General features: G+C 48.3%; 1 protein-coding gene across 3 annotated transcripts in view; it reads right to left on the bottom strand.

Moving 5' to 3' along the window:
- Positions 1 to 158: 158 nt before the first annotated feature.
- Positions 159 to 27,318, bottom strand: part of KCNN3 (potassium calcium-activated channel subfamily N member 3) — a 163,762-nt gene continuing 136,602 nt past the window's right edge. For 2 of the 3 annotated variants that reach the window (XM_065903300.1, XM_065903319.1), the window contains 5 exons: positions 25,576 to 25,717; positions 17,972 to 18,082; positions 8,605 to 8,732; positions 7,710 to 7,779; positions 1,504 to 2,097 (listed from right to left, as the gene is read on the bottom strand). In XM_065903300.1, coding sequence (XP_065759372.1) covers positions 1,801 to 2,097; positions 7,710 to 7,779; positions 8,605 to 8,732; positions 17,972 to 18,082; positions 25,576 to 25,717 — 748 coding nt within the window. In that variant the 3' untranslated portion in view covers positions 1,504 to 1,800. Of the gene's footprint in view, positions 2,098 to 7,709; positions 7,780 to 8,604; positions 8,733 to 17,971; positions 18,083 to 25,575; positions 25,718 to 27,318 lie in introns of all 3 variants that reach the window. The other variant, XM_065903309.1, reaches the window with a different exon arrangement.

Genomic DNA, 27,318 nt, shown 5'->3' with positions numbered 1-27,318 from the left:
TAGGGTTGTCTACCTTTTGCTGTCTGATGATTCCCTTGTCCTTAGAAGACCAGGCCCAGAGCTGTAGAAGTCTCCACAGCTAGACTCTGCTTTCAGAAAGGTGATGATGTCCTGTGATACCCTACAGGACAACCATCCACACCACAAATGACATCCTTCATTTTACCCTAAACAGATGAAATATTCCCTACAGTATCATTTAAGTCCCCACAAGCAGAAGTCAGAGACCTTGGAATGAGAAATGTAATGACTAGTAGGATGGTTTTCACATCATAAGCATTATGTATAGTTGGATGATGGTATGAGAAAAATATCTTGCATCCAGATGCCCTGTGCTCACAATTTCTGTTATACACTGGATCTGAATGTTTCTGAAGCCTCTTGAAGTTGGAGAAGTATTACAATAATTTTTGCACCAAGATAAACGTGGCACAATAGAAATAAGCTACTGACAAATCTATGTCACCTTATCTTACCCACAACGTTCCCTAAGGGTTCCCTTTATCTTCAAAACCTTGCACTTTGACATGGTTTTAGGTCACATAGAAGCGACCACCTGGGTCACTCATCCTCACTTCTACTCCCAGCTCTCATGTGAGGCCCTTGACACCTTTGTGCTCTTAACATCTGGGGCTGGAAAACCGTTACTGGATAAATATCACTGAACAACCCCCCAGACAATACTTCTATTCACGAAGGTGTCCTGGGGTTGCACCTATTCACACATGTGTGTGCATGCGTGCACAGATCCTGTTCCCCTGACCTCATATCCATACACCTGATCATTCACTCCTGTGGAACACAGCTTGTTTGGATACAAGATAAAAACTCTGCAGAAGCTGTTATTTTTAGAAGGTTGCTTATCTCTCCAGAATGCCAATTTTGGCTTGTCATTCATCTCAGAGCAAGCATGGTGTACCCTGTTTTGTATTTGAAGGGACCTGCATCTTCAGTGAAGCTCAGAATGTGGCAACACTGGCAAACGCACTGAACTGACAGCACCCACACCCAGATTCAGACCAACTCAGTGTACATTTAGAGAGTGCCTACTGTGTGCAGAGTAAGGTACCAGCTCCCTCTTTGCTTGGGTCAAGTGAAAACAAGAAAAGACCTGGGTTGAATGTGGGATGTGTGTGTGTCTGTGTGTGCATGCACACGCTTGCAAATACATGGGTTTATATGAGTATTAATATTGAATGGAGAGTCTGGCTTTTTATTCATCAATTTTTCTTTCAGTCTAAATTTTATGACTGTGTAAGGGATGGGAGGAAAGAACATCTGTTTTGGCAAGCTGTGGGCAGCTCTCTCTTACTTTTGTCCTCTGGGGGCTTCCTTAGACAAAAGGAAAGGAAAGTGGTGGGCTGGAGGACCCCAGGGGTGAGGAACCCATCTCCCAAGCCTGATACCACACCCTCCCCGCAGCGGGACCCACCTCCAGGCTGGCTTCACTGTTGGCTCCTTCAGTGCATCTGACCCCCCGCCCCTCCCCACGTGAAGACCTGAGATTGAACGTGGATTTCTGTTCTCCACCAACTCTGCAGCAAGGGCCCTGCCAGAGGCGTCGCTTCCTGTCATCTCCTCTTCCTGCTCCCAAGTAGAGGCACCTAAACAGAGATTAGATTTCTGGTTTCAAGGCATATCAAACCAAGCACGCTGAATGAACATGAGTTAGTTAATTAGCTCGGTGTCTCTTCTTTACGATCCCTGGTCTGAAATGTTCCTTGATGGCAAAGTGACCAGGAGAGAGTTGATTTGCATCTTAAGACCTATGGGTAATGCTTCTGGAGTGGGGAGTTTTATTTAGCAACTGCTTGAACTCGTGTATGGGGTCGGGAAGGAGGTGGAGCTGACCCCAATCGGGCTGTCGGAGAGTGGGGTGTGGGTGGTGCCCACCGCCACGCTGACGCCCCGGGCCTCCATGAGGGCAGACAGGAGCTGCTGCTGCTGCTGACGCAAGGTGTCGGCGATGAGCAGGGGCAGGGAATTGAAGCTGGCAGTGAGGTGCTCCAGCTTAGATTCCAGACTGCCGATCTGTTTCTCCAGGTCTTCGCTCCGATCATTGAGCTCTGTGATCAAGTCATACATGACATTCTGCATCTGTTTGGGGAGATGGAGAGGTGAGAGATGGGAAGACAACAGGTCATCACAGGGGAATCTGTGATGAGAAACATGAGATACTCTTCCAGACGACAGTGGAAAGACCACTCTCCAGGGACCAGCTTCCACATTGGCTGGGTCTCCTCTGGCCAAGGATGGAGAAGTCGTTTACTTTCTTAAAGACATGGCACAGTGGCACATGTGGTTTTTATGTTGTTATTGTTTTATTACAAAAAACAATGCATATTACCTATAAAAATATATTAGAAAATGGGTAGGATGGAAAAGAAGCAGCACTTCTGAAATAGAACAAGTCCCTAATGTATCCTCAGTTTCTTACTGCATCCAACCTCTCAGCTCACAGCAATGACACCTACTGATTAAAAAGAGATGGCTCTGAGGCAGGGAGTGGACAATGCAATAGACTGATCAGTGGTAGGCCAGGGTTCAAGTACCTGTATGCTGCTCACTAACAATGTGCCTTCCCTCAGGTCCCTTCAACTCTCTGAACCTCGGTTTCCTTACAAAATAGAAGTTAATAATAACTACACATAGTAATGAAGTCATTGCTCCACCCACCACTCACTTTCAACACAGCACCCAGAATGTACGGTTATCTGATGAAACTCACTCTGACCTGGGTTGCAGTGAAAGGAAGCCGCCTTGCAGAGATTATAGCGCCTCTCCTTCCTGGTCAAGATGGGACACTGCCTCCATTTGGGACACCCCTGAAGGCCAGTCCACCTTGGGAACTCCCGTGGGCCGGTCGAGGACTTTGTGTCCCGTATCGCGTTTCAGACTCTCTTTCTGCCGCGTTCTCCCTCCCCCTCTCTCTGACAGGTACGGTCCTGACACTGCCCCCCAGTAAACATCCTGCTCTCCTGCTATCTCCCGATGTCCCAGGAAGCCGCCCATCACCAGTACTCACCCCACACACATCCCATGGCCGACAGCCTCACCTCCTCTAAACCTCCCTGAAAAATCACCTCCCCACAGAAGGAAAGGGTCAGGCCAATTGAGAGAGTAGCACTGACATATATATACTACCATGTTTAAAGCGGATAGCTAGTGGGAAGCTGCTCTATAGCATACCTCATATCGGTGCTCTGTGATGACCTAGAGGGGTGGGATGGGGGCAGGAGGGGGGCTCTAAAGGGAGGGGATATGTGTATACATATGACTGATTCACGTTGCTGTACAGCAGAAATTAACACAACATTGTAAAGCAAGTAGACTCCAATTAAAAAAAAATCCCCTCTCCTCCCCCACGCCCTTGTTAATAAGGCACCTTGTCCTCACTCCACTCCTGACCTGCTAACCCTGCTCAACGCTCTCCTTTCTTTGAAGCTGTCTTCTAATACACTAACTATCTGCTGTTTCTTTTGCATATTGTTGTTGTCTGTCCTCTCCCACTAGAAGGAAATCCCCTCCAGGGTGGGGATCTTTGCCTGTTGTGTTCACTGATGTGTCCCAAGGACTTAAAATAGTATCTGGCATATAGGAGATGCTCAGCTAACATTTTTGATGAATAAATATTCACAGATGTGCCTAGCAAGGGGGTCTGTTGCACATGGTCAGCACCAAGAGCTGTTTGTAGAACTAATGAATGAATGAAGTGCTGTCTCAGGGGAAAACCTCTGCCCTTCCATTCTTCAGCCAACGTAAAAGTTTAACTGATGGGAGAAGACCTCTTGTACCACAAGTTATTTTCAAATAACTAGAAGATTTCCCAGTGTTTCCCGCTGAGACCTGAGTGACTGAAGGAAAGGAGAGAAGAGTCCCGTGGGGGCCCAGCCCAGGGCCCGCCTCTGGAGAGCAGGTGCTCAGTAAGTTTTTGTGAATGAACCCTGAACGAGGTCTTGAGAGCAGGAGAGCAAACATGGGGTACCTCCAGGGAACTGCAAATAAAATACAACTTGAGAGTAATAAACTTGTCTTCTCGAGTCTGAAGTATAAACCAGGTCAGGAGAGTACTAAACAAATGCAACTCATGCCAAGAGCTCCGTCTTCCGCTCTCCCTCCGTTCTCTGCCAGCGCTCCTTATCTCCAGGAGAGGCCGTTCACTCAAGCTGTTCCCACCTAAAACCTGGCCACCATCCTCTCCCGGCCCCCCTCTCACCAGTACAAAGTCCTGCCTACTATACATCTAATGATCCCTCAAGTTCAATTCATTTAATTGAAATGAAACCACTTCTGTTCCATTCAGTACCACCAAGGTTCTGACTCTACTCTTGTCAGGCAACGTTTGGGTTATAATTTGGCTTCCTGGGTTGGTCTGTAGGGACTTTATCAACATGACAGTCACATTTCTCCCTACAAATTAACAAATGGCATCAGACTTGGGAGCAAGATTCCTGGGAGACTTCAGGAACACATTGTCGGGTGTTTCTGTGGCTGCAAGGGCAGAGTGGGGTTTGCGGCTGCTTTGTACCCTCCAGCCCTCACCTGCAGGTGCTGTGGCTCTGGTCATTTGCCAGTGACACTCTGATCCTGTTTCACCTGAAATTTCAAGTTACCCCAGGAAGATGCAGAAACCATGGGGGCAGGCAGGGGCCAAGGGAGTAGGAAGTGAGGCAAATGAAAAAAAGAGTTAGAGGTGGCAAAATGTGAGAAGCCAGAGAGGAGATAGGAGAAGGGGGGTTGAAAATGTAGTGATACCTTCCCAGGGTTTCCCTGGTGGCACATGATAAAGAGACCCCCTGCAAATGCAGGAGGTGCAGGAGATGTGGGTTCAATTCCTGCATCAGGAGATCCCCTGGAGGAGGAAATGGCAACCCCTTCCGGTATTCTTGCATGGGACACCTCATGAACAGAAGAGCCTGGAGGTCTACAGTCCATGGAGGTGCAGAGTCAGACATGACTGAGCAACTAAGCACGTACACACGATACCCTCCCCCCAGGAAATTGGCTGCAGCCCCAGAAGGAATGAGACAGCTGTGACTTCTCCAGGGCAGGAGTCCACTGTGGCCCTCTCAGAGGGGAGGGTGAGTTTAGGGGTGGCAGTGCTTCCTTCATTAATTAACATTCACAGAAGCTCCTCAAGCTTCCCAGAATGTACAAAACCTTAAATGGATTTGCCTGCAGGGGCACCCTGACAAGCTCTGGACTGAGTCTGGGCCCCTGGGTCTCTGCCCCAGCGTGGCAGCTCGCCAACAGACCAAACTTGGGATGGTCTCTTTGTTCCTTGGGATCTTGGTTTCCTCATATAGATTTCTAATCAGAACTACCACGTGCAGGACCATTATAGTTTTCGGAGCATTTTCACAGATGTCACCTTATCTGATCAGTTGAGCCTCAGATATGAGGAAGAATTTTTACATCTCAATGGAAGACAATGAAGCTAGGTATAAAGAGCCCCAGCACACACAACCCTCCCAGGCCCCCAAGCTCTGCCACCCTACAAGAGAGTTCTTCCATAGAGCAAGTGTTATTTGGAGGCCACATGCTCTTTTCTTAATCTCGAGAGGACCACAGGACAGGGGTGGGAAGTGGTGAGCGGGGCGGACGAAGCACAGAGAGAAAAGGAGAGAACACCGTGTTATTATTGTCTCCCCTGTTTTGTTGCTTGGCGACAAGATGCCAGGGGGGAATGCAGACCAGTGTGAAAGATGCTAGGCTGCTGCCAGGACCTTGGCTGAGCCTCCTGGGAGGAAAGATGAAGTGTGGCAGAGTTCACACCACCCCTGCAGCCCAGCAGACACCTTCCCTTAACCCTTTCCTCCACACTCTTTCTTTCCAGTTATTGATGGTTTAGTTTCCCCACCCAGTTCCTGTGAGCCTCTTTCCAATTCATGGAGTTTGCTTCACCCAGTCTGCTCTGCAGGGGGCCCCATCTCTGTGATAGGCAGTGACTGACAATGAAGAAATGCAGGCTTGAAAGTCCAGGGTGTCCACTATTTCCAGGAGAACTGCAGCCACAGAGGGTCCTGCCAGGTGACAGAGAAGGCAGAAATATGGCTACTTGTTAAAGAAATATCTCGGGGCTTGGTGGACCATTCCTGCATCCCCCAGCGTGGGTTTCCCAGCAATGTTTGCCTTACCTGACCCTCCTCCTGGCTTCAGGTGATTGGTCCGAGGGTAGACATGTGACCCAAACTAGCCAGTCAGCTCATCCCTTTTGAGAATTTAGAATTAAGACCAATAGGAGGCCAGTCAATTTGTCTTTGCCTGTGGCTAGAACTAGAACATGGACTCTGGATAGGGGCCTGCCATGGAGACAAGGGGCATAGAAAGCTGTCAGGAGATGCGGGAGAGGAAGAGAGAGAGAACTGATGTAGGCACTTGAACACGGGAGAGGAGAGAGGGTGGGCACCTATTTCCTGGGGTGAGGTCTACTTCTAGTTAGTTCCTTCCTGAAGTCTGACCACATGCCTGCCCTGAGGTTCTGCCTGGAATGAGACTTCCTTGTGTTCTTAAACACCTACATTTTTAAACCTACTTCCAAAGGGTTTCTGATACTAGAAGCCAGAAGTGTTGACCAATGCACGCTAGACCCGGGTGAGGGGTTCCCTTCTGCATTCGGGCATCCCATTCACATCCTTGCCTCCTCCAGGCTCGCAGGAAACCTCAGTCTACCTCAACACCCCCTGCAAAGACAAACAGGCCTGTGGGCTTCTCCCAACCAGCCACACATTCCCTGATTAAAGTCCTCCCAAGCTTGGGAGATCCTTTCTCTGGCCTGATCCCTTCATTGAACAAGGCACTGCATGTGGCCCAGGAACTGGTAATTTCTCTGATTACATCCTATTTTCAAAGGGGGTTTAATTTGTCTGAGGGAGTTTCTCTTGCTTACTCAGGGAACATGTTCCGTGATGATAATTGACATCTGCTGGAATGTTCTACCAGCCTGGCCCTGGGCTATACACTTGACATACAATTTCTATCAGGAGGCAATGAGGAGGAGGAGCTGAGGAGGGGTCAGGTCCTTTCTTCAGTGGCGCCCACACTCAGCTCTGCCAGCGGAGCAGCCTCCGCTTCTTTCACTCCAGAGATTCGCAAAAGGAGCGAGTTTCTTTACAGTATTTGCGGCAGTTCAGGGCCAGAAATGCAGAACGATTGTAGGGCTCTGAAAGGAGGACTCTCTTCTTTGGCATCTTCATGAGGTAGAAAGATATGCACCTCCCCCCTCCTCCTGACTGGGGGCCAGAAAAGCCGAGTCGTAAGGACTGAAGGATGCAGGAAAATGAGCTTACAATTATAACCACAAATCAGAAGGATCCTTCTAGGTGTGGCCTAGACAAACAGCATCGCCATCATCACCATTTGGTCTTGTCATTGTGCTTCACCCTGTGCAAACTCAGTGTCCAGCGAATCAAGCAACACACTAAACAGACTCAGCAGGCCAGTCAATCAATTCCCAGCAAAGCCTGACCTGAGCGATAGAATTGAAGAAACACATGCCAGGTTTTCAAAGTCAATAACACACATTAGTAGCTTGCAAATGTCAAGAACTTGAACTTAGATTATTTTTTAAGGAAGGAGGAAATGGCCTTAACTTTCCTGGTCCTGCTCTGTCCAGTTTAGCCATGGCCACTTCTTCACAGCCACACCTGAGGAGATGAAAGGCCAGCATCAGAGAACCCTTTATGGGGTCTTTGGATTCTGCCACTCACCTTGGAAAGGTCCACCAGGGTGTTGGCTTGGTCACTCAGCTTCCTCTGCTCCATCTTGACGCTCCTCAGTCTGTGGGAAAGAGTAAGAGCCATACTCTTCAAGTGCATGCTGGGTTCAGCCCCACCAGCTGATTCCACATCCATGTCAATCCATCTGGTTTTGGAATCCAGCCCAGGACCACAAACATGGGTGACAACTGACCAGAATCAAGGGCTTGGCAGGTCCCCAAGTAAGCAAACTCATCTCCATGCGTGCTTGCCTCTAGTCCCTATAGCTTGCCCACCACTCTCAGATCGTGTCCCAGCTTCCATGCCTTTATCAAGGCTGTGCCTTCCACCTTTAAGGTCTTATGCTCAGCCTTTCGGGGTTTCCTGAAACTTCCAGGTCAGACTAAATGTTTTCATCCTCTACTTTGAAAAATCCACTATATTTTTTAAAAATACTTAGCTTACAGAAACGGAGAAGGCAATGGCCCCCCACTCCAGTACTCTTGCCTGGAAAATCCCATGGACGGTGGGCTGCCGTCTATGGGGTCACACAGAGTCGGACACGACTGAAGTGACTTAGCAGCAGCAGCAGCTTATAGAAAGCACTGATCACAATTTGTTCTGCTTCCAGTTGTAATGTGATGTATGTGTGTGTATGTAGACTCTGAGAGCTCCCTGAGGCTCTTATCTAATTTTTGCCTTCCATGGCAGCCTGTCCAATGTCTTGCAGTGGCAGGTGCAATAAATGAATAAACAGACTGATCTGGATCCAGTTCACCCTGTGCTTGTTGAGTGGAGCAGATTTCTCCCGCTCCTCTAAGTATATGAGAAGATTCCGGTGGGGCTCTGGGGCGCCCACCACTTCTCACTTGGTTGTCTGGTGGCCTGGCCGCCCTGGCTTACTCACTGGTGGATAGCCTGGAGAAATTTCCTCTGGTGCTTCCTGACTTTGGCGTGGTCAATCTTCTTTAGCAGCTTCGTGTGTTTATAGATTAGCCACGTTTCCCGAAGGACATTGGCTGCAGCATTCTTGATCTAAGGAAAAATAAATAAGCAGGTTACTATCAGGTGAGTGTTCCTAGGTCCACATGACATGTTTTGAGGGGGTCTGCCGATAGAGTCGATTTGGCAAGGAAATGAGTCTGCAATGATCTTTTTCCTTAATCAAATCGTGAACTCTTAGAAAGGATGATGAAAATTCATCTCTCATTAATCCTGTATTGGACACGGTAGACTGGAGGCTGAAGTTGAGGAGTGCCTCTTTCTCTTTCTTAATTATTTTGGGACTGCCTCTCCACTGCCGTTGCTATATTTAGATAGGCTGCCTTACCCAGACCTGCAGGCCTGGGGTACGCTTTGAATAGATAAATATGTACCACTGCTGCCCTTGGATGCAGAGTTCCATGCTTTACATGGGGTTTTTATTTAGTGTACATGGTACATTTCTTGGATTCCGGGAGTAAACAGATTTCCTATCAGCTAGAGATTGTATTTATTTTAAAATTGTTTAAAATTTAACTAAAATTTATTTTTAAAAATGTAAAGGTTACTTTCCACTTACAGTTATTACAAAATATTAGTTATATTCCCCATGTTGCCCTATATATCCCTGAGCCTGTCTTACCCTCAGTAGTCTGTATCTCCACTCCCCGGCCCCTATGTCACCCCTCCCGCCTCCCCACTGGGAACCACTGATTTGTTCTCTTTATCTGTGAGTCTGCTTTTTTTGATTATATTCACTAGTTTGTTGTCTTTTTTAGATTCCACGTGTAAGTGATAATCATACGGTGTTTGTCTTTCTCTGTCTGACTTATTTCACTTCAGCTGGAGATTTTACCAGGCCTCTTTGAGGAAATCTTTCCCACCAAATGGAGCTCAAGGTATCAACAAGTCCATTATTTCCTTTCCCAAATGGCCCAAAACAGTTACACTGCAACTTTACATATAAGTATAATTGGCATAAAACTGACATCATTTCCAAGAAGGGTCTGCAAATCAGTGAAGATATTTTGGTGTGAAACCAGAGCCGCTTCCTTCCGCAGGCTGGCTCCTTCTCTGCACTGCAATCACACATTTCCACATATGACGCTGTCATCTGTTGACATGGAAACCACTGATATCATCCAGCTCACGATGGAACTGAGACATATCAATGGCATCCAGATGGCAGGGGACAAAGTTTTAATCCAAACACAGACATCTTCAGCAATTAGTAACAAGAGCAAGAGGAAACATTTCTTATTAAGCACAAGCTAAACAGATTTTTGATGAACTGTTCCCATTTCTATCAGCCATGCACATTGGCACAGGCCCATAGGCCCAGGGCCTGGAAGTAAGTAGGCCAGCCTAGTAGAAATCAGGTTACTAGCCAGAAAAGATTTTAATAAAATTGGAGAGTACAGGCCTGCTTCTTCAGACTGACATCAACAGATGGGACGTTGTTAAAATACTGAGACGTGTGGGAAGGCCTAGGAAACATTGTTTTGTAGGCTGATAACTTTTGTGTGTGTGTTTTAAAAATTTATTACGAAAGCTGGATTATATTTTTCATTGGCGCTAAAGTGATGTTCTAAAAGAACAGCTAGGTCTTCTCAGAAATGTCTAAGTGACATAAATACTGCTTTTCTGCTCAGTAAAATTCTACCATGAAAATGGTTTTAGATGACTTTATTGCCCACCTCTGGCACTTTCTTGCCTGAGAGGAAGCAGGTGGTGGTGAGTAGAAGCTGGAAACGGTGAGTGTCCAGGTGAGAAGTGGGGAGGAAGAGGAGGGGATCATCACGGGGGTTCTGTCCAGGGGCTAGAGTGGACGTCAGCCTCCTGGCAAAACAGGCAGCATAGAAGGGAAGGCCCTCTCTCTGTGGAGGGCATCCTCTCACCGCCCTTCTGTAGGAAGAGAGCAACTTGACAGGTGGTTTCTTCAGTTTTCCTAGGCGTATAGCCTCCGAGGAGAGCCTCCCAGAAGACTAGGAGGGAAAACCCTGCCCCAGCATTTAGGGTGACTGGCAGAGCCCCAGCTATCAAGTCTCATCCCTGGAACATTGATAAAGGCACGGAACATCAGTGTGGATGAGCCCCTGACAATGGTCTCTGTGTTGGTGGGGAACCAGTACTGGAAATTGGAAAACCTGCAGTAAATCCTTGTTCTGCCAGTTTAGGAGTAAGTGCTTAATTATCCATAAGATGGGAAAAATAAATCCTTACCTTAAGGGTTGTTTTGAGGCCCCTAGGAGGCAATTAGCATGGAGCTGATGGTGCTGATTGAACATTTACCGGGCGCCAGATTACATATGTGCAAATGCATTTAATCTTCACAACAACCCTCTCAGGCAGGTACTCATATTATCCCCATTTTACAGATGAAGAAACAGAGACACAGACCAAGACCTTAAAATTATAAATGGCAAACTGAGTCAATGTGAATTTAAGTGTTATAGAAATCATAAAGTACCATAAAGATGTTAGTTATCATCATCTGGCCCAAATCCCCTCTGAGACTATGAGGAAATGGCAGTTTCAGAGATAGTATGTGAGGATCAGAATCCCACAGTTAGCTAATGGCAGAGTTAAAACAAGACCCACGTCCAAAAAAGAGCATAAGGTTTTCATGTGGTCTGAAGAAAGACCTGACAAGATGTCATCTCTATGCAAACAAAATTATTTCCTGTTTTCCAGGATCAAGGAACTGGAAAGGACATTAGATTTGTTTTTAATCATCATGGCCCTCACTTAGCAATATGACAGAACAGGGAGTCCAGGTCCTGCACTTAACTTCAGCCCAAATATAAGGTACTAAAATCACAGCACAGCCTGGGTAGCTGAGTGAAGCAGTCACAGCGTCTTTACGGGTTTGAACAGGAGGCCCCTGCGTATTCGGGAAAGCGATGTTAAATGCGAGCCTTGGTGCTGACTCTGAATTAATTGTCAGCAAACAGCCTGGCACAAAGCTAAGTAGATCAATATCTGCAAGAGAAAAAGAAATAGGCTTTTAACTGCACTGTGCTTTCCCAAGTCGACAGTAAATGCTATTGTGACCAGGTTCTCCCTCCAATTCACCTGGCTGATTGCTTTGGGCATCACTGGGGTGGGAAACGTAGAGGTCATGTGCACCTCCTGGGATTCACTGAGCGCCACAGGGTTCCCAAGCTCTGTTTCATGATGGGGGTTTGGGTACCTACTGAGCTCTCCTGATGGGCAGGGGCATCAGGGCCCAGAGATACTCTGGGGGGTGAGAGTGGGTGGGTCAGGGAACTGGGAAGGTCTGGGTAAGCTTGGCCATGATCTGATGGACTCAGAAATAGTTAGAAGAGGGCTGTTTGTGCATGGAAGACTGGCTGTTCCATCCCAAATCCATAGCACATGAGCTAATTGTTTCTGTGGGTCCATTCATTCTTTCCCCAAAACTGTGTGCTTTCACTCTGACGGTGGCCAGAGAAAAGGCTCAGTGACTTATGTACTTCAGGGAGGGCTCAAAGATTGATGGGCCTGGGCAAGAAAGTTGTACAACTAAGATGTTGCATACAGTACTGACAACTAACATCCACTGAGTGCTTCCTCTGTGCCCGGCTCTGTGCTCAACACTTTATGTTTACGTTGCTCCACTGGCCCTCGGAAAAACCTCACAAGGGGATGAGGAAAAACCTCACAAGGGGATGAATGAATGATCACCTTCACTTTGGACCGGTTGGGAAGGCTCTCTCTGAGACTCAATTTTCTTATTCATTCTTTCCCAAATCATTTACCACACCCCAAAGATGGGGCTGACACTGTTCGAGGAAGTGAGAATCCTGGGAGGCACAAACCAATAACCTTTCTGCCCTCAGACAGCTTCTAATCCTGTGGGGCCAGCATGCCCTGTAGCTGCAGCACAGAAGGGTGCTACAGAGTAATGCTAAGTTCTGACCTGTGAAGCGGAATCACAGGGTTGATTCAATGAGAATGTACTTCAAACACTCAGCACAGAGCCTGGCTGCCTGGCACCTTAGTACCTGGTGCCTTACTGATGCTCTTCCCCTGCAACAAATGTTAGCTTCTTCCTCCACCTCCAGCGAAAGAAAACACAGAACACACATGTCTGTTCCTTGAGCTCTTGTCTGTATTATACATGTCCATGACTTGCTCTGGCCGCCTCTCTGCAGGGTAATCTGCTCCTCTGTGTTATGCGGGAGAGAGGCTGGTTGTTGCAGGAGGAACACGTGAAACAGAAGGAGAAGCACCCTTCTTGCCTGCCTCCCAATGCTTCCAGCAGTCACGGAGTCCTGGGAGAGTAATTCCAGGAGCCCTACTGGTGGGTCCCCCAGAGAAGAAATACTAGCATGCCCACAATGCTGCCAGCACTCCATCCCAGGGTGAGGGTGTTTGCTCCTGGAGGATGGAGAAGGGGGGAAAGGAGGAAGGGAGGAGGGCAGATCAGGCCTGGCAAGAAGGTGTGACTTGGACAACTTCAAGAAGTTCTAGAGGTTGAATGTAGATGAATAAACCTGAAGGGATGGTAATATCACAGTCTGAGAGGCCTCAGGTCAGGCCTGTCTTCAGACGCTCCACTGAAGTTGTCCGTCATGCCCGGACATCCCCTCTTCTCCATCCGCCACCCTGACTCTCCAGCCCACACCCACACTAGCTGCTGACTTCCTGCGGCCACCATCTCTCTTCTTTCCCTCCTTACACTGTCCCTCCTTCCTCCCCCATCTTGTTCCACGTTCCCTTTTCAGGCTCCTCCGCCTGCCTCGCTCAGAAGCTCTCGCTGAATAAGAAATGGGGGCTGCTGTGGCTGGCAGGACACTGGGGCTGAGAGCAGGCAGGGCTGTGCTTCCACGGTGGAAGCTGGCGTCTGGTCTTTCCCCAGAGCAACATGGTCCTGAATCTGTGGATTCAGGAGGCTAGTTCCATAATGCTATTAATGTGATGCTCGGCTTGTTTGGAGGTAAACTGGCTTTTTCTTCCAGCAGACCTGGGACCCTCACCACTATTCTGAATTCCAAGGAACTAACTGTTCTGGGAAACCCACTGGGTTATGGCTGGAGAGCTGCCTACCAGCCTGAGAACAAACGGCAGCCCTGGCTGGGACCCAACTCACTGCATATGGCTGGGGGGCCCCCTCGCCTATCTCTGGGCCTGAGAGGCTCATCCCTAAGAACCTTCCAGCTCAAAAACTCAATGTTCCTATGACTATTGTTAAAGAAAAACTGTACCCAATCTGTCTGAGACAGAACTTTAGTGGGTGATATAATTTATAATTCCCTTCTGGGGACAATTAGCGTCCCTGATAACTGCTCAATTGATTATCTGACAAATTCGTAAAAGATTAAGACCTGTTCTGGGAATCTACTTGTGGGTCCTACCAGCTGTCAGCCAGGAATCTAGAGTCCTTTAGCTAGATTTTCTGTACCCAGTACAACAATGACTACTATTGTTTCTTCCAATAAAAGACCCCTTCTATGAGTAAACCTTTGAATTAGCCTGCTGAAAAAAAAAATTTTTTTTTCCCCAGCAGGATTGTGATAAAACTTTGACACATGCTTGTAATTAAAGAAAAGTTTTCTTTAGCACTGGTCAGTAGGTTCTGGGGGGCTAAGAAAGGTTTTCGAACAGGTTGGTGGCATGTGCAGAACTAAGTGTCAGCATCTAAGAAGAGTCACAAGGATAAAGTACAGGATGACTTGGGCAAGGGAGGTCCAGGTGAGATGAGAAGGTAGCAAGCAACTGAAATGGCACAAGATTGAGATGGTGGCTTGAAGTATGGTGGGCAGAGGACCTGGAGAGGCTGGTTTGGCCAGGTGGAATCAAACTCCAAAGCTGTTTGGAGCCCTGTGAGTACCAGGGCAGAGAGGAGTCAGAGATGCTGCTAAATTTTCAGACCCGGAGACTGGAAGAATGATGATGTCATTAATAGGGATGTCAGGAAAAGATACTAATGTTAGGAAGATACACGTTTGGTTTTTGTCTTACTCATTGATTGCAGGGGGAAATGAACTTGGATGAAGTATTTGAGGCAGGAACCCTTCATGGAAAGAATGAAGAGATAACAGTCCTCAGCCAGTGGCAGTACACCATGGAGGTATCTGCAGATTTGATGTGGAGAGTGGGCGTGGCAAACAGAACATCTCCTGGTACCTCTTAAGCCAAGTGTTTACATGGGCAGCTACCTTGCTCTTTAGAAAGCAGAGGTGCTCTTTGAGGACAGGCAGTAAGTATGAGGGCAGGGACCATCTCCTATTCATCTCGGTGTCCCCAGAACACAGGGTGTGGTATCCAGCTGCAATGGATGTGTTTCATTGCATAAAATAGAGACACAGGGATGTGTAGTGTTGCATGGGAAAAAAGATGAGAATCTAGTATCTTTTTTATAGTCTCTCTGTGTGTAATTTACATATATATTATCTAGTAGCCCAGAGGTTAGCAGTAAATTGTAATTCGAGATTAACAATGGCAGTAACACTGCCAAGTCCATGTGGGAAGATCTGACTGCATTAAATACAGAAATGATGTTACCGCCAGGGTCAACAAGTTATACAAGTGAGAGAAGAAAAGTCACGTGACTCAGAAAACCAGAAGCTTAGTTTGGACCCTGTGCTATCAGACCACCACCCTACCTGCCCCTGCCTCCCTGGGAAATAAATGAATAAAAATAGTGTGACTCGAATGGTAAAGGCTGGGCTGAAGACTTTATTACCAATAAAGACTAGAACAATTTGAATATTTTAATGATTAATAGGTTAGAATTCCTCTTTTTCGTTTTTTGCTTAGATGTTTGAAGAATTAAGGCTGTGTGTACTTGTAAGAGATGGCTTTTATCTGTTAAATCTGCTAATTGTCCACTCCTGGGAGGTTTGTAATTATGCCCCAATGAGCTCCTCCCACGATCAGATCTTTCTCTGTGAATTCACTGAGATCTTATGATTAGACTAAGCTTAGCATCTGTTTGACCCATGAGCCACTCCGTCTGGACACAGAGGGCCATTTGGAGAAGACGGAGGATGGTTGACGCATCACCAGGGGAAGGAAGGTGGGCTTCTCTGAGACCAGGTGAAGGGGAACTAAAGCCAGAGCAGGCCAAGCTCACAGCCAGTGTCCTTTCAATCAAGGTTATGAAAAAGAACCTTTCCAGTCCTGCCAGTTTTGAGAATCCTCTCTGTGTGAGAACCATCCCTTTCGTGTTGGTTGTTTCTCTGGGAAAGAGATATTAGACATCAAAGGAACGTTTCAACAGATTTAAGTATTCTCAGACAAGTGAGATGTTATTCGATTAGATGGGCAACAAATATTTGTTGATTTGGTTTTCAGTCCTACTTTTCAAAAAATAGATTTGAGAAGGATTTTAGAGAATGTTTGAAAGAAAGACTGAAATTAGCCACCACAACCTCATCTTCTACAATCACAGTGCAGAAAAATTGTTTATTTTCTTGTCATAGGAGGGAGCTGGCTTTCTTCAACTTTATTTTCCTCTAGTGTCTGATTCAAAGGGTGAAAAATGAAGAGGACAAAGGAATAACGTGAAATACAAAGTATATCCTTGGTTTCAAAAGCAAATAGAATAAACAGAGAGGCTGTTAATGTCTGTGCTCTAAGAAACAGCTTCTGAGAAGGTTTTGGGGGCCAAATACCCTTGTCCTTGACTCCCACACTACATTGTTCCAGGAGAATAGAGGGAAATATATTTTCGGCTCAGACAGTAAAGAATCTGCCTGCAATGCAGAAGACCTGGGTTCGATCCCTGGCTCGGGAAGATCCCCTGGAGAAGGAAATGGCTACCCACTCCAGTATGCTTGCCTGGAGAATTCCATGGACAGAGGAGTATTGCAGGCTATAGTCCCTGGGGTAGCAAAGAGTCAGACACCACTGATTATTTTTTTCCCCAATAACTTTGATAATTTGCTCAATGCCTAGCATGACTTCTACATGCACAGTAGGGGGCTGAAGGAAAGCAGCTGGGTTGTAGGGCCTTGGAGGGAACCCGGCTGGCTGACCATGGATACAGCCCTCAATGCTGCCATCTTGATGCTACAGATTGAGCTTTCGTTTGTGCCACAGACAGCTCAGTGCCATAATGCACCATATATAACCATCTGTATGTCAACCACAGAAGAATATCTGCCTGTACGTTTTCTTCTTAACATCTTTAAAAAGGCTTGTTAAAGAATCCAATACATGTAATCAAAGACCAAACAATCAAACACCATAAAGAATTCTGCTGAGAAACTGGAGAGGCCTTGGCAACTTCCCCCTCCCCCACTGCCTCCCTCCCGAGCGCCCCCCCTTCCCCCCCCCCGTCCCCGTCACTCTCCCTCTCTTTTTTTCCTCCCTTCCTGCCTTTGTCTCTATTTCGAACACATTTTTACTGTGCCACAACATTCATCACTGAATATTTTCTCCAGCTTTCAAAAACCCCAATCAAAATCTGGCTGCTCATGGGTCTCCCAGCCCCACTTTAATCCTAAATGAGAAAGACTTGCTAGGGTGGCCAAGACCCCAGCACAGGTTTTTGCTCCTCTCTCACTTCGGAAAGAGGAGAGTTTTTGCAGGAAATCATATTCCTGACCTTCGTTCAGCCTGCAGCTCTAAAGAATTTTCCATAAAAGCTGTCATTAAATAAACAGCTCCTGCCTTGCTTATTTGGCCTGCTCTTATCCTGGAAGGCTTGCTTCTGTCTCTTCTAAAGGGGCCTTTTCTTTTCTGACAATCCAGTGGGGTGTCAGATTTTTAGCAGCTAAATGATCTCCCCCATTCCTGCTTAATCAGTTTTTAACCCTCCTTACCCACTTCCCTAAGGACACAAGGGAGAAACACTATTTGGAAAACCCAAAAGGGGAAAATTGGATGATGATATTTTGATGAACATTATTTAGGAGTGATTGTCTGTAATGATTTTTTTTTAGGGGTTGAATTTAGATACATTTCCAATATCATTTTAAAGACTTTCTACTGCCCTTGCTAATGAGAATCATGAAAATATTTAAGCAGAAACCAAAACATCTCATGCTGGGTGATTTACTTGGTACCATTAGGCAAGGGAGTAGGTTACATCATTGTAGGCTATAGATTTAATTATCAGGGAAATTATTTGGTTGCCTGAACCATGCACAGTGATTTAAGAAAAGACAGGAGCCTGCAGCGTTGAGGCATTGTGGCCATTCTGCACCAGCTGTTTGCATGTGTCTGGGGCTCCCCCAACCCCCCACTGAAAGGTGCAGCCCTAACCTGTTGTGGCTACTTTCTGACTAGATCCTAGGTGGGTCTTGGGTCCCCCCTTTAAGACATGGACAGTGGTGTTTTACCCGTTTGGTGAGCTGAGTGTCCATCATGAAGTTGTGAACGTGCTTCTCCGCTTTGGTGAGTTCCAGCTTCCGGGCCACCACGGCCACCACCAGGGCAGTGCAGCCAGCACCCTGTGGGGGCAAGAGGACCGAGGAGAGAGCACATCATTAATGAAGCAGGAGACTTCACACGCGTGAGACCCCACGTGCCCGGGCCCACTGAGGGGTTCTGGGAGTGGGGTGGAGACCTGAGCGCTGGCTAGTCAAGGCTAAGTCCCCAAACCCAGCAGGACCCTGATCCCCACACCCACGAAGGTGTTGCCGTCTGGGACATGAGCTTTCCTAGAGCTGGCCACTTCCTCATGGAGCAGGGTACTCAATGGGGCTGAGGCTTGGGGTCATATAAAATACTGAACAGTCACTCGGGCACCTGCCAAGCTAAGCAGGGAAGACAGAAAATCCAGGACACATGTGCCCTCTTCCTCACCCATACCTCAGCCCCACTGCCAGTCTAGAGCAGGGTGGGCTGGGGAGGGCAGGAGAAAAGACAGCCAGCCATGCAGTCTGATGGATCATCTGCTGGCAGAGGACAGTTTTCCTGAAAAGAATCTAATGAAGAGGCAGAGCATCTCCCCTCGCCCGAGACTGCTTTCCAGGGCAACCCCAGTTGGATAGAGTCTATGTGCTCAATGACTGCGCTTGCTCCTCGGTTGGGTCTTTTCACAGGAGTTCTAGCCTATGACTCAGCACAAGATATCAGTTCCTTCTTATTTTCACCAGGAGGCTCCAAAATTCACCATCTTGCAGAGATTTTAAAGATACCTGCCTCAACCTGGGATTTTAAAGGAATGTGCTGAAGGTGCTCAGTATTTTCCAGAGCAGTGTTCCCACTCTGCTCTGAAAGGTCTATTCCAGGGGAGCCCAGGGAGGGAGAAAAAAAGAGGCAGGTTCCTGAAGACTCACTTTCTCTCTACTAATCCTCTGGGCACATGCTTGACTGTCTGAGAAATGAGAAGAAAGGGACTCATCCCAATATTCTCCTGAAGGACCTTGAAGTCCTCTTCTCTGTGCATCTTGACTTGGGGGACAGGGTTGGGGGTGCTGGGGATGGCAAGAGAGAACTGCTCCTGCCCTGCTTCTCCTGCAGGCAGCAGTGATAGCCCTACTCTGGCCTGGTTCCTGGAAGAGAGCACATGCCTCTTGGGGACCATTGCCTTTCTCCTGCACGTGGGGCCCTGCACTGCCCTGACCTCTACTCATGGAAAGATGATGAGTTCAGGCAAGTCAGCAGTCTGACGCTCTAGACGCCAAACGGTAATTATAGGTGCCACAAAGTTCAGTTTAGCAATTGAAGTCCCAGGATTCAAGGAATCCATCAAGAACATTTAGGACTCATGCAGTCTAACAGAATGTGTAGGAAGTCGTAAAGACTATTTTCAAAGGTACTATCATCTGTATCAGAGTTGGGCAGCATGCATGTGACAGATCAGTCCCCTACTCTCTCCCTCATAATCACTTTCTTTCCTCTGTCACAGATTGGCAAAGGCTAGCCGGTGTGAGGTTTTGGCAAAGCTGAAGTTGGCAATATTTTTCCCTAGCTTTTTTAGAAGGGTTCTCATGAAAACAATCTCCTGTTTCTTGGTACATTTGGTCAGCGACCCATTTCTAGCACAACAAACTGAAAAGAACGGAGTCTGTGTGAACCTTCCTTTTTCTGACCTCATTTTCCTTTCTTGTTCAGGGACAGCCCTGTTTTCTTGGCATCAGTGACTTGCAGGAGACTCTGTGCCCAGTTTTCAAAGGATAGGTATGGGCAGTTGGACAGCCTGGTCTGTAGGTGTCATCAATTGAGCCAGGCTTCTAAAAGCAAAAAATAGCTTAAAAAGCTCTTCTAGCGGGAAGATGTGTGATCCATTTCCCCTCATCCAGACCAAGTATATAATCCCCCTCTTTTGTATGGAGTTCCAAAAGTACTTTGGGCTAAACGCCCAAAAAGACGGATATATCATAGTGTTAAAAACAGAACATCAGATGTAGAGGGTTCTCCCCTGACTCCAGGCTCCCTCATCTCCCTGGGTCCAGGGAAACTCTACTTAAATCATCCCTGAGAGCTGGGGGAAGAATTAGCCTGAAGGAGTCTCCTTGCTTGTCATGCCACTTGGGGAATTTCATTAAAGCAATCAACCATCCACAATCTCAAAGTTTCAGGTGCTAGATGGATTGTTCCTGCCATGGCTCACAACCGAGCCTGCTGAATGCAGAGGGGTTCTAAACAGAAGCTGCTGCTGCTAAGTCGATTCAGTGGTGTCCGACTCTGTGCGACCCCATAGATGGCAGCCCACCAGGCTCCGCCGTCCCCGGGATTCTCCAGGCAAGAACACTGGAGTGGGCAAAAAGAAGCTAGAGTGTTCTAATTAAGGAATCACCTGTCTTATATAATTAAGACACATTTCTGCATGGAGGCAGGAGGTTGGACTAGATGACATTTCTCAGTTTCCTTCAACTTAAAGAGGTCAAGACTTCCTTGCGGATATTTCCCAGAAGGATGCTTTGTTCTTAACCCCTAATTCTAACTCAAATAGATAGCAGTAGATACTTTCAACTTCACTTTTCTTTTAGAAAAATCCATCATCTGGATGGATTAGGGAAGTAGCCAATGATGAAACCTAATCTGGTTATTCCCATTAAGAGGCAACCTTGCAAAGATGGGGTCAGACACCACCAACCTTCAGAAAGTGGTGTGCCAGGTGCTGGAATCCAGACTGGTCCTCTCCTGTGTGTGAGAGAGAGAAAGGAAGAGAGGGAGGGAGGGAGGGAGAGAGAGAAGGAAGAAGGAAGGAAGGAAGGGAAGATGTAGAGAGAGAGAGAGTTGGGGCAGAGACTGACAGAGGCAACAAGTTGTGCTGCTTCCTCAACAGCATGGGACAGAGAGCAGAAGAGGAAAGGAAGAAGTGAAAATAGGAAAGAAAATAGAAAGGAATAGGCAAGAGGGATGGGCTCATGGGAACTGGCTGAAAGGCAGGAAGAACAAGGAGCCTAAGACTTGGGTTAGAAGTTAATGGTCAACTTTGGCTCTTTAGAGGAAATGAAGGAAATAAAGACAGCAGGATCCCCTCCCACCTCCTTCTGACTTTACTTTTAAGTGGTATAATGATTACTTCAGGCTTCCCTGATAGCTCACTCTAGTCTTCTTGGGTTTCCCTTGAGGCTCAGCTGGTAAAGAATCCACCTGCGATGCGGGAGACCTGGGTTTGATCCGTGGGTTGGGAAGATCCCCTGGAGAAGGGAAAGGCTACCCACTCCAGTATTCTTGCCTGGAGAATTCCATAGACTATACAGTCCATGGGGTCGGAAAGAGTCAGACATGACTGAGCGGCGATTTTCACTTTCATTTCACTTCACTTTCAATGATTACTTCTGCTTTATTTGGGGACAATGGACCTTTTTACTTAGGTGAGTTTATCAGCCCGATAGGGCCATGTTAACAGTTTAAAAAGGCTCATGTCATGTGGCAGGGATGTGGGTTGATTTTAAGAGACAATTGCCAAGGCCTTGGCTGTTTTGGGCGTGTGAGCACTCCTGTTGTCCTAGCTGTCCTCACGTGGAATCTCAGAAATGGCTGGTGGGCAGAGAGGGAAATTTGAGGCAAGGACAGAGTGGGACCAAAGAGGGTAAGCAGCTGCTGGTGCGACTTCCAATGGATCAGACTGTGGAGCAAATTCATGACTCAGATTTTTGCCTTCAAATGTGCCAAGTCCTGAATCCTGGTCAACACCAACTGGATTCCCTGGATCTTCTCTATCCAACACTATTTCCATGGGAGAGTGGTGGGAGGGGACAGGGTCCTCTAATGAGGTCGTACTTTCCAAGGTACATAGTGAGCAGGAGCGCGGGAGTGAACAGAGAAAGGAGTGGCTGGCCTGGGGTCAACACGCCTAACTCATCCATAGATTTGGACCCAAACCAGAGACCCAGTCTCCTTCACACTGGTCCTCCTACTTCTTGTTTCCAAGAAACATTTTCCAGCTGGAAAACCTTAGACTCTCGAAAAATAAGTATCCCAAGGGGAAGAGTATGAGGTGTTCTTAACTAAAGAAGCATAAAATAAAATAAAACATAAATGAAAGTGACAAATGGAGGAGGGAAGCCTGGAGGATTTACAGTTGGATTCTGTTTCTGCAACAGATTCCATGTAACAACTAAAATAACATCAATTGGTTTGAAACCAAGGTGTTTCAGGGAGAAGCTCATCTTCTAAAACTGACATTAAGCAGATGTCTTGCTGAGCCCTCTTCTTTACCTCCTCCCCAAATGACTCAGTTTGTGCCACCTTTTACTTCATCATCCCTTTCCTTTTGCAGTTCAAAGAAGCCTCTTGCATGAAATCTTAGGGGAAAAGCTCAGTGTCCCCAGCACATATCCTGGAATCTTTTGTCTGCCTGTCCCTAACTCCTAAAGGGTCCACAGAGTGGAGGCAGCTCTGTCGTTCAGTTGCTCAGTCGTGTCCGATGTTTTGCAACCCCATGAACTGCAGCATGCCAGGTTTCCGGGTCCTTCACCATCACTCAGAGATTGCTCAAACTCGTGTCCCTTGAATTGGTGATGCCATCCAATCATCTCATCCTCTGTCGTCCCCTTCTCCTCTTGTCTTCAATCTTTCCCTGCATCAGGGTCTTTCCTGATGAGTCCAGCTTTAGAAAATATATATTGAAATGGGATTCCTACCAATCAGTCTTGGGGTCCCAAAAGTCTTCCAGATGTCTGCAGAACCAGAAAGCCTTCTGAGGCCCATTCTGGATACTAAATATTGTCAGCTTTCTCTCTGCCTTATAACTGTCATCATAAAATTCTTTATGGAAAGATGCAGGACTTTGATATATCTGCTTTAGTGGGTGAAATCTCTCAAACACACCAGGCCTGTGCCAACAATGTCAAGTTGTTCAGACAATTATATACCCTGCTTAATGGTTAATAATTACACTGTTACTGGGATTGCCAAGAGAAAACAATGATTAAGACTATTTACAGCCTGCACACACAAATTCTTCCTTTCCCTTCCCACTAGGCCTTGCCTTGGCCTGCGTGGTGTCCATGGTAACCAAACAGGAAGCCCTACCTTTCGTAAAGGCACTTGCAATAATAATCAGGAGAGGTACAAAGTGTTGGGAGACTGGGGGATGGGAGGAAGGGATTCTCAGCCATGTGAAACCCTGGAAAGGAGTGACTCAGCTAGAAAAGTACCATTTGTAAGAAAAAAAAAAAATACCACCAGGTTTCCCCACTGTGGCTGACCCCAGAGGGAGGCAGCTGATTTTAATTTGGGTAAAAACACAAGTGGAGGGAAGCTCCCTGTCCCTGTGTATAGACAGGTATCTATGCAGCAGGGCTGATGCAGAAAGAGAAGATGAAAGTCAGGTGCTGTATTTTTAATACAGGGGCTGGGTTTGAGTTCCTCCTCACCCATTTATTCTCTCCACTTTGATCACACCTTTCTCCTCAAGGAACAAACACTTTCTTCCAAGCAGCTGCTGAAGCCCCTGGAGCAAAAGTGAGTGTGAAGACCACACCCCAGGAAAAGGCAGGGAGGGACCAGGGTCCGGCTGGCCCACTGCCCAGCTATGCCGGAGCAGAAGCCCAGAGATGCGGGAGTTAGGAAGCCAGGGAAATGATGGCTCCCAGGCTCTGGCTTCTTGGCCGGGGCATAGCGCCATGCTGAGAGGGAGAATGGTTGGTATTTAAAAATAACGGCGGCTCCCAGCAGGGCCGTTCACCTATCAGCAGCTGGGCTCCGTGCAGGCCAGACCGAGAGCCGGTTCTGAGGCACAGAGCTGGCGCCCCAGGAGCGGCTCTGAGACAGGAAAGCTTTGGTCTTCGGGCGGCATTTCATTCTTTTCTGGGAGGAAGACTCATTCCCTGGTTTCCTGGTGACAGCTGGAGCTGTGCCAGGCAGACTCCTACCAACCCACGAGAGGTATTTGTTCTGAGCCCTTCCACTTACCCATGGTTTATCCCAAGCCGGCGCTAAGCCGCCTGTCATTAACTCCTGCCCAGGACCCACTAATAAGTGCCTGCCTTGGGTTTCAGTCAGGAAAGGAGAGGACGGCGTCCAGTCCTGCCGCGGCAACGCCGGAGCCCTCCCGCCCCGCGGCCCAGGCCTCCGACCCCACGGCCTCCGCTGCTCTGAGCAACTGGCTGCTGTCAGTCCCAGGGGGCCTCCAGGCTAGTGAGGAGCTAAACCCCCGCCCACTGCAGGATGGAGTCATTTCCCTTCCAGAAGGAGGGTCTTTTGTTTCCTCCTGGAGAAATGGGGGTGATGGCTGAAATTTGAGGGAGCCCTGGAAGGATTTCGATGACAGGGGTGCAGAGAGAACTCGGGGTGGGCTGCCGTGACCCACCAGTGAGACCAGGGAATAAGCTTCGGGCCTCCTGTCCGCCCCCCCACCCCCCACACATCCCCACCAACACCTCCCCACCCCGCTCCAACACACAACCTCAGATTCCTGCATCTTCTCTGACCCTGGGTTTCCTCTTCTGAAAAGAGGACACTGCGTGTTTACTCTATGCTCTGGGAAGGAGGTCAAAGGGCCCGGTTGTCTGTCCTGGTCAGAAAGCTAGGAGAGCAGCGAGAAGCCCTCATCCCAACCGGCCGGTGAAGGAGCAGTGGGGGTAGGGACGCTGAGGACTTGCCAGCCCTGAAGGCGGGTGCAGCTCCGTGTTGCTGACAGAGCGTGGTAACATAAAGCACTGCAGTCTATCCCCATCACCAGTCAGGGAGGAGGGCGGAGCAGGCCTCCCGTCTGCACTTTGTACTGGAGAATGCTGAGGTCCAGCAGGCTAAATGCCCTGCCTGGGTCCACACTGAGGTCCAGCTATGGGCATTCAGACTCTGGTCTGAAACTCCCTACCCACTGCCCTCCCATACTCCGTACTGTGCAGCCACGTGATGGGCACGAGTGTGTGTCAGGCTGGGGATGGCAGGGCGATGGGGCAGAAAAATACACCTTGGGAGGAGGCAGCACAGCTGCTGGGCACCTGGGGAGGGATGGGGATGCTGTCACAGGCTAGCCGGGTGCCAGCACTGGGAGGGGACCGGCACTCGGAGCCCAGCGCCTCAACAGTTAGACACAGAAGCCAAGAGTTGGCCCAGGGCCATGTCATCAACCCGGGACTGAACCAGTGGCCAACCCAGGCTAGGACCTAGGTCTCTCACGGTCGGCTCAGAGCACTTGCTGCCGTGAGTTCTAGCTGTACTTTATCAGATGTGGTGCCAAGGTCTGTGGGGCCCAGGGGACAGGAAAGAGGACAATTAACTGCAGGCGCTGATGGGAGTGGAGGGTAACACTCGTGGCCAGCTTCACCCAGTCCATTTCTAGGGATCTGTGAGGAGACCATTAACTGTTCAGGAACCAGGACCTCTTCCTATCTCAGACAAGGAAATGAAAACGCGAGAAGCCGTACAGATGTCACATCTGTCTTTCTACGTGCACAGACACACATGCTGGCCCGTTAACTAGCAGCTGGCCCCGCGCCCAGACAAGGAAGGCCCCCTGCGCCTGCCATATAGGGATTGCTCCTAGCGGCGTTCTGCGGGTGGGGAAGGGTAATGGGCGGCGGCAGGTACTCACCATGATGCCCGTGAGCAGACAGACACCTTTCCCACAGTACGTGTGGGGCACCATGTCCCCATAACCAATGGAAAGGAATGTGATAGAGATGAGCCACATGGCACCCAGAAAGTTACTAGTTACATCCTGCTGGTCATGGTACCTGCCGGGGGAGGAGGGGAAGACAGGAGTTAGTCAGTGCAGCTGCCATTCCGGGGTTCTGGGGACATCTGGACAAAGAAGGACATTTTGTTGAGGCAGAGAGAGCAGTGATAGCGGCACCCAGATCTCTCCAGGAGATGGAAGCTGCTGAGGCTCTGCCCACCCAGGTCCTGCCTGCAGCTCTCTGTCCATCCCCCCACCCCAACCCCCTACCACGAGCTTGGTCCCGGCGGTAAAATGTTTTGTCATGATTTGCACCATATTGCAGACGTCCTTTTTGGTAAAATAGCTTTGGATGAAATCATGCAGTAATAAAATTTAGATTTTCCCTTCCAAGCTGACAGTCTAAATGTATGTGGATGTGATTAATCTGAAATCACAAGCTCCTGAACAGGGAAAATGTCAAAAAAATCACCAAATGCATTTAGCAATTTCCCGTAAGAAGGTTGATGGAGCCCAAAGACTGGCACCTCCCTGGTGTCTGGAGGGAGGCTGCGGCAGCTGGGGTTCTCTCGGACCTGTCTCCAGGGAAGTTTCCAGAGTCTTCATGGAGGCATGGCCTCCTCTTCTGAGCTGGATGGAGGCTCGTGGCTGTCCTGCACTGGTAGGAACTAGCTGGAAACATATCCCCACCATTCCCTCTGTCCGATACCCATTCCACCCCATCCCTCACCTCCTTCCCTTCATCCCCAAACATCAAGGCCCGCTGTGCGCCAGGATCTGTGTCAAGTACTGAAACAGAAAGATGAATAGGATATAGGCTCTGCCCTTAGGCTTCTCAGCCCAGGGAAAGGGCCCATTTTAAGCATGTAGACATTTGAGGAAGAGTAAGGACGAGGCACCTGGAGGGCCAGAGGGAAAGGACAATGACCTTGACCCCAATGTAGGAGGGTTGGTCTGAGGCTGGAGCTTTCCAGGCAGACTGGGGGAAGGGTGTTCTGGGCAGAGGGCATAGTACCTTTACGAAAAGCTAGGGCCCAACGTGAGTGTAGCAGGTAGGCCTGGCTGCACCTGGGGTGGCAAGGCAGATGAATGAAGGTGGGTGTTTTTCTCAAAATGTTCTCTAACAGAATAAGCCTGAATGACACAGACATCACTCCTGGATAAACTCTTACCATCAGCCTCTTGGAGGCCACTGGATGGGAAAAGTGAGATATGGCCAGGGAGACCAAACCATCCTGGTTGGATAGAGCTGAAAGCCATTTAGGAGCCTTAATCCACAGAACTGAGTTACCAACAAGGCTTACACGACAAGCTTGGGACGGGGCTGAGTACAGGAGACCCTCAGAGAGTATTCGCTGCCACTGTCAGCACTCTCCACGTCCCCCACATGGCCTGGCGCCCAGTGGGCAACTGGCAAATGTTCTTCTTTCCCTTACCCCCACCCCAAGCCAGGTGTGCTGGAAAGGCTGCAGATACAGATGCATCTGGAGATGAGCCTAAAAGCCGGGAGAAGTCTGACAGTGAGAGAGGAGGTGGAGGGCATGTGAGTGATGAAAGCCAAGGGCACAGTAATATGGATTTCATTTATTGACTCATGGGGCTTCCCAGGTGGCGCTAGAGGTAAAGAACCCGCCTCCCAATGCAGGAGACGTAGGAGAC

The sequence above is a fragment of the Muntiacus reevesi genome, chromosome 1, assembly GCF_963930625.1.
Source record: "Muntiacus reevesi chromosome 1, mMunRee1.1, whole genome shotgun sequence".
Taxonomy (NCBI): domain Eukaryota; kingdom Metazoa; phylum Chordata; class Mammalia; order Artiodactyla; family Cervidae; genus Muntiacus; species Muntiacus reevesi.
This window is presented reverse-complemented; position numbering and strand designations above follow the sequence as displayed.